Source organism: Triticum urartu, chromosome 5A (assembly GCF_056163025.1).
Source record: "Triticum urartu cultivar PI428250 chromosome 5A, HENAU_Tu73, whole genome shotgun sequence".
Taxonomy (NCBI): domain Eukaryota; kingdom Viridiplantae; phylum Streptophyta; class Magnoliopsida; order Poales; family Poaceae; genus Triticum; species Triticum urartu.
Genome location: NC_141877.1, coordinates 23,299,231 through 23,305,318, shown reverse-complemented (window position 1 = coordinate 23,305,318; position 6,088 = coordinate 23,299,231). Strand labels below are relative to the sequence as shown.

Genomic DNA, 6,088 nt, shown 5'->3' with positions numbered 1-6,088 from the left:
TGATCAACACAAGGCTGTCGAACACCTGCCTTGCCAACTGATCATCGGACATGGGAATACCTTGCCACGGTCTGCCTGGGTCCATTCTACGGAGCCATTCCCAGCGAACACGCAGCGCCAAAGCTTGCAATTGCAGGTTCTTCACGCCGAGGCCACCGAACTGGGTCAGCGGAGGACACTGTCAGGTCGATTTCACGGAGTCAGGAGGCAAATTGCGTGACCTCCACAGAGTTTGCGTGCGGCATGGACCGCAGAAGCGCCAACAAAAAGGGCGCCAGCGCAGAAAAACCTGACGGCCCGATCTCGCGCCTGGGCCCACCCGCGCACGTCCAACCTGGCCAGGCCGCCACACCATATATATATCCCTCCCGCCCGTGGAGGGCAACCCCGGGCGTGACGAAACGAAACCACCTTCCACCCTCCGCCCAAACGTAACGTTGCACCGAGAAAGAGAGCAGAATGGCCGCCGCCGCCGCCGCCACCTTCTCCCCATCCACGCCCGCCTTCCTCTCCGCGCCTCGCAGCGGCCGCCATGGCGCGCGGCGCGTCGCCGTCGCCTGCTCGGTGCCGCTGAAGCGGGTGGCGCCCGAGTCGCTGCAGGCCGCAAGCGGGTCCCTTGTGGGCGTGCCGAGCCGCGGGACTGGGGACCTGGGCGGGCCCGGCGCCATGGAGTACCTGACGGCCGTGCTGGCCTCCAAGGTGTACGACGTGGCCGTCGAGACGCCGCTGGAGCGCGCCGGCAAGCTCTCGGAGCGCCTCGGGGTCGACCTCCGCATCAAGCGCGAGGACCTGCAACCGGTACTAATATATACTCCCTCCGTTCCAAATAGATGACTCAACCAACCTCGCACGCTATAGGTATACTACATGCTATGCGGGTTCAGTCAGGCCTTCGTTTCTGCGCTGGAGCCTTGTTTAGATTCCTCTCTCAGTCGGTCTCACCTTGGCGTTGACATAAGGCCCTCGCAGGAGCGGCTCGGGCTAGCCGTCACCCCCCTCCCTCCCCTGCCGCCGCCGGCACACGTCACCGGGGCCTCGTTCCTCGCGCGGTTTTTTGGCTCTCTCGTGCGAGATCTGCTGCGTTTTGGGCGCTCCGGTGGTGGCGCGTGCTCCCGGCGGCGCTCCGGCCCGTGCGGGCGTTGGCGCGTCCTCTAGCTAGGCTGCGGGATGGGCCAGCCTTTGCGCGGTGCGGGGGGTGGTCACCAGGCGGCGGCGCTCCACCGGGCTCGCCCCCGATCTGTCGCTACCTGGATCCTGCAGTTCGGGCTTCCCCCTTTGACTTGCGCGCGTAGGCGTGGGGTGGTGCTTGGTGGGTGCCCATGGGCATGGGCTTCCCGGTGTGGTGTTGGCCGGCCGACTCTGCTCTTCTTTCGTCTATCGGCTTGCTGCTGCGTTTGCACAGGTCGGCAGTTCCTTGGCAGGCAGATGGCGGCCATGGATGCGGCCTGCTCTCCACGTGGGGTGCAGCCGTGGGCGGGACAGCAGGTCCCCCTTGTCTTGCTGTCAGTCTGGATGGGCGCTTCTCCGTCGGGTTGGCGAGCTCCATGGCTTTGCTGTGGTGGCCATGGATGCGGCTTCCTCCCACCCAAGTTGATAATCTTATATCGTATAGGGAGCTACATGAGTAGGTACCATTTGCTTCATATTTTCATTACAAAGAATCTTCTGCATCAGAACAGCAAGTACTGCTAGCAATACTTCATGCTCAACCTACTGTGGTAGCTGACCTTGGGTACAAGTTCCCCTGAAAGTGCCTTTAACCTGGATACATCCCCTGATCTCAGCTACGACTGAGTTTTGCTTATTTGCAATAATATAGTAGTAGTATTTTGTTGTGGGCTTAATAATATTAAAATTTGTGAACAACGGCAAGTTTAGGACATGTGCAAGTTTGGGCCTAATTGATATATCAGATCATGTAGTGTTATTATGATTGACATAATGGTATCAGAGAGGGGCGCGGGTGACCTAGGTGCAAACTTAAGAACTTTATCTCTCATGCATATGTTTGGTAGTATATTGTATAGATATATGGTCCTCTTGCCCTTAGCTTTCATTGTTTACCATTTTTCTTAGTTTTAAGTTGAATGACCAGCTGAACTATCCACTATCTTCTGTTTTTTAATGCACATGGAGCTCTTACTGTCTGTGTCATTGGCGATTTACATACCTAGATAATTTTTGTTTGTTATATGCATAGGTATTTTCATTCAAGTTGAGAGGTGCATATAATATGATGTCAAAGCTCTCCCAAGAGCAGTTAAACAATGGCGTTATCTGCTCCTCTGCTGGAAACCATGCTCAAGGAGTTGCTCTTTCTGCTCGAAAACTGGGCTGTGATGCCATTATTGTCATGCCTGTGACAACACCAGAAATCAAGGTTATCGATCTCTCGAGTACATTACCTTAAATATGTTGTTTATATGGTATATTTAAGTTATTATCACCAGCTATTAACATATAACTTAATCCAGTGGCGATCAGTGGAGAGATTGGGTGCGACAGTCATTCTCAAAGGAGACTCGTACGATGAAGTTCAATCATATGCAAAACTACGCTGTCAAGAGGAAGGCTGCACATTCATACCTCCTTTTGACCATCCCGATATTATTGCTGGACAAGGAACTGTTGGCATGGAAATTGTTCACCAATTGCAAGGTCCATTACATGCAATATTTGTACCTGTGGGAGGTGGTGGGTTAATTGCTGGAATTGCTGCCTATGTAAAACGGGTCCGCCCTGAGGTTAGCTTTCAAACCCAGGAGTATTTTCTTTTGCTATGAAAAACATCACAAGCCACCTAAGTTATTTTTAAATGCCATTAAAGTATTTTTTTTGCGAATAAAATGCCATTAAAGTAAATGGCCCTATTTTAAGTGCATTCTGGAATCAATTGTTTTTCATCCAATCACCTAACTGTAATCCTTCTCCAGATTGAACACAGCACATCATTTGGTTACATTGGGGTAAAATATTTGTATTCAGGCTGTCACTTTCTTGTATGCTTACAACAATTCTGGTGCAGGTCAAAATAATTGGAGTGGAGCCCTCAGATGCAAATGCCATGGCATTGTCCTTGTGTCATGGCCAGAGGGTCATGTTAAAACATGCTGGAGGGTTTGCTAATGGTGTAGCTGTCAAAGTTGTAGGCAAGGAGACATTTCGCCTGTGTCAAAATTTCGTAGATGGCATTGTCCTGGTCAGCCAAGATGCTATTTGTGCTTCAATAAAGGTGAGAGTGATCAACTTATTATATGTTTGCTCCGCCTTGTTATGTCAAATGGGTGCATTACTGAATAGTGACCTATTTTATCACTGTAACTACTCAATTCACTTGAATAGAAGCTTTCAGTTTCACTAGAATAGAAGTGTTATAATGGTGTGGATTATGTGATAATGTGGCCTAGTTTATTTAGTTTCAGTTCTTGCTGTGGATATTGGTATTTTTAATGTCTTCTTTAAAATTAACTACGTATGAGCATCCTGTTAACATTGCTCAAAAATAGGATGGTGGAAATTTTAGCTCTGCAGTTTGTTCTATGCCAATCTTACCGCTGTCATGCTTGTGGAATGTTTATGATAGATTGTTGTGGATGTTCTGCATTAACAATGTTATTCATACTGAAAATGTTGTTTTTCATGGGCATAGGATATGTTTGAGGAGAACAGGAATATCCCTGAACCTTCTGGGGCCCTTGCCTTGGCTGGGGCTGAAGCTTACTGCAAATACTATGGTTTGAAAGGGGAAACTGTGGTTGCAATAAGTAGCGGTGCAAATATGAACTTTGATACACTTAGATTAGTAGCTGAGCTTCCTGATGTTGGTCGAAAACCAGAAGCGGTATTAGCTACATTTTTGCCGGAGGAGCAGGGAAGCTTCAAAAAGTTTGCAGAACTGGTACGCATCATGATTTTTCAACCAACACATAATAGTATATATTATATTTCTTTTGTTGTGACTTCTTGTTCTGCAGTTTGGCCGGATGAATATTACCGGATTCAAACACATATGTGATTCTCATGGAAAAGAAGCCCTTGTTCTACACAGGTACTCAAAGTCTCATACAACACTTTCAGTAAATACGTCGTTCCTGTACCGGGTTATTGTTTCATGATTACTTTTCTAGAACCTTTGATGGGACAGGAATACTCATACATAGAAAATGCGACTTTGTACATTCTGTGTTTTATTCATCATCTGTACTCTTGTAAAAACAGTTGAGGCAGATTTGTTTGTCATGTGTAACCCTTGTATTTTTATTTTAATTGGAGAAAGTAACTCTTCTAATATATTAGCTTAACTTGACATAGAAATCCTGCTCGAGTACATTCAGGTAGATATATACAATTTTTAATTTAAGGTAATTTGAGATCCCTAACCATTGGTCGGTCTTTTTGTTCCAGCGGAAGTGATAACGTCGGAGATGAACGGGCAAAGGTATTACTTGGATAAATTTGATATTGTTTTCTTGTGACTGCAACTGGTTTTCTTTTCTCTTCTGGTTGTTAATTTATTGCTACCAAACGACATCGTGGCCCGCAAACTTGTAGGCTAAACTTGTAGCAGTTGGAGCCGATGGCCTGGAATGTGAGGATAGCTATAGACCCTACAGAGAGGGGGGAAAGGTGATCATTTCTGCTTCCAAGATACAGTTTTGACAATTTATTGTTCCTTTTCGAAAAATTAAGACGGGTATCCACGGCATATGTGGCTGGACCATGCAAATCCAATTGGTCTCTGAGTAGTAATTCGTTGTATTTCTTTTTTATGTTGTGCAGCTGCTGGCGTGGCTGGGCATCTGCATGGGCACCACCACCGGGATCTTCAACCTCATGACGGCGGGGCTCGGCCTGTACGTGAAAGCGCAGCACCCAAGTGCGCACCCGCTGGTGGTCACATGCTGGGAGGCCTTGCCGCTCACCATGGTTCGTGTCGTCCTCGTGTCCAGCCTCGGCGCCACGCTCGCTCTCGTCATCCTGCTCATGTATGCAAGCATGAAGATGACCTTGCAGGGGGGTTCCCCGTCTGGCTCGGCCTAGTTAGTATACATCCATTTTGCCTTTACTTACTGCTGTTGTTGTGTTGTAGTAGTACGTGTGGAGTAGGAGCAGTATAGATTGTTGTTTAGAAAGAAAGAAATAAACATGTGATGAGTTTTTTTTTTTTTTTTTTGTGATGAGTTGACGGAGCAGCACCCCTCAACTCGTCGTGTATGTAATAACTGGGGCATGACCCACAATGCAAAACATTTAAGAGAACTTGTACCGTGGATACCTCAGCTTTAGCCGCAGGCTCGACCATATGCTCTAGAGTGTGACGACGTGACCTCCCGAGGGATCGATATCGCACCAGGGGAGAGGGTAGGCAGAGGAAAAGGGACGAGACTTGGAGAGAAAGAAAATGAGAGACAGAGAACAACAAGTGAGATTGACATACATGCTCATTCATGCCAACTCCTCTGTTCGGTTCAGGTTAAGGGCTCCTTTGATTCAAAGGAATTGCATGGAAATTTTGGAGGATTTGAACCCTTAGGAATTTTTTCTGTGATGCTCGTTTGATTTGTAGGATTGACATTCTAAGAAATTTTTTCATAGAATCCATTTGTACTATATTTTGGAGGAAAATTTTCATCCACTCAAACCTTTTTGTAGAATTCCTTTGTTTTTCCTGCGCTATCAAACATTCTTTCAAATCCTGTAGCATACTATGGGACATGACATCCTATTCCTGCATTTTTCCTATTCCTTCATTTTAACAATCCTGCGAATCAAAGAGGCCCTAAATACCCACACGCAGCCAGCCTGGCCATAGGCCACACACATTCACACATGTTAAAAATTATACAAGTTTTAGAGTGGTTGGGCTTTTTTAGAACCGTTCGTTGATGTCGATCTAACGGCAGACAAATACGAAGTACTGGGTAGTACTCCGATGAAAGTACGCGAAAGTACTAAAACGAGTGAGGCCGATACTCGTGACAAGGTGGGGACGCGTTTTAATCTAGGGCCAGTTTAGTCCTAGGAAAATTTGCACGCGCCGCCCTTCTCGTCGAATGCATAACCGCCGCCATGGTGCTACACATTCCAC

At 47.3% G+C, this 6,088-nt stretch overlaps 1 protein-coding gene across 1 annotated transcript; it reads left to right on the top strand.

The window, feature by feature from the left end:
- The first annotated feature begins 397 nt into the window (after nt 1–397).
- On the top strand, nt 398–5,274 carry LOC125507217 (threonine dehydratase 1 biosynthetic, chloroplastic). Its single transcript, XM_087525333.1, has 9 exons — nt 398–798; nt 2,201–2,380; nt 2,475–2,744; nt 3,026–3,232; nt 3,650–3,898; nt 3,975–4,048; nt 4,405–4,438; nt 4,552–4,626; nt 4,780–5,274. Exons 1-9 carry the CDS (start codon nt 460–462, stop codon nt 5,038–5,040), a joined length of 1,689 nt encoding a protein of 562 aa, XP_087381459.1. The 5' UTR covers nt 398–459; the 3' UTR covers nt 5,041–5,274.
- Nucleotides 5,275–6,088: the final 814 nt, after the last annotated feature.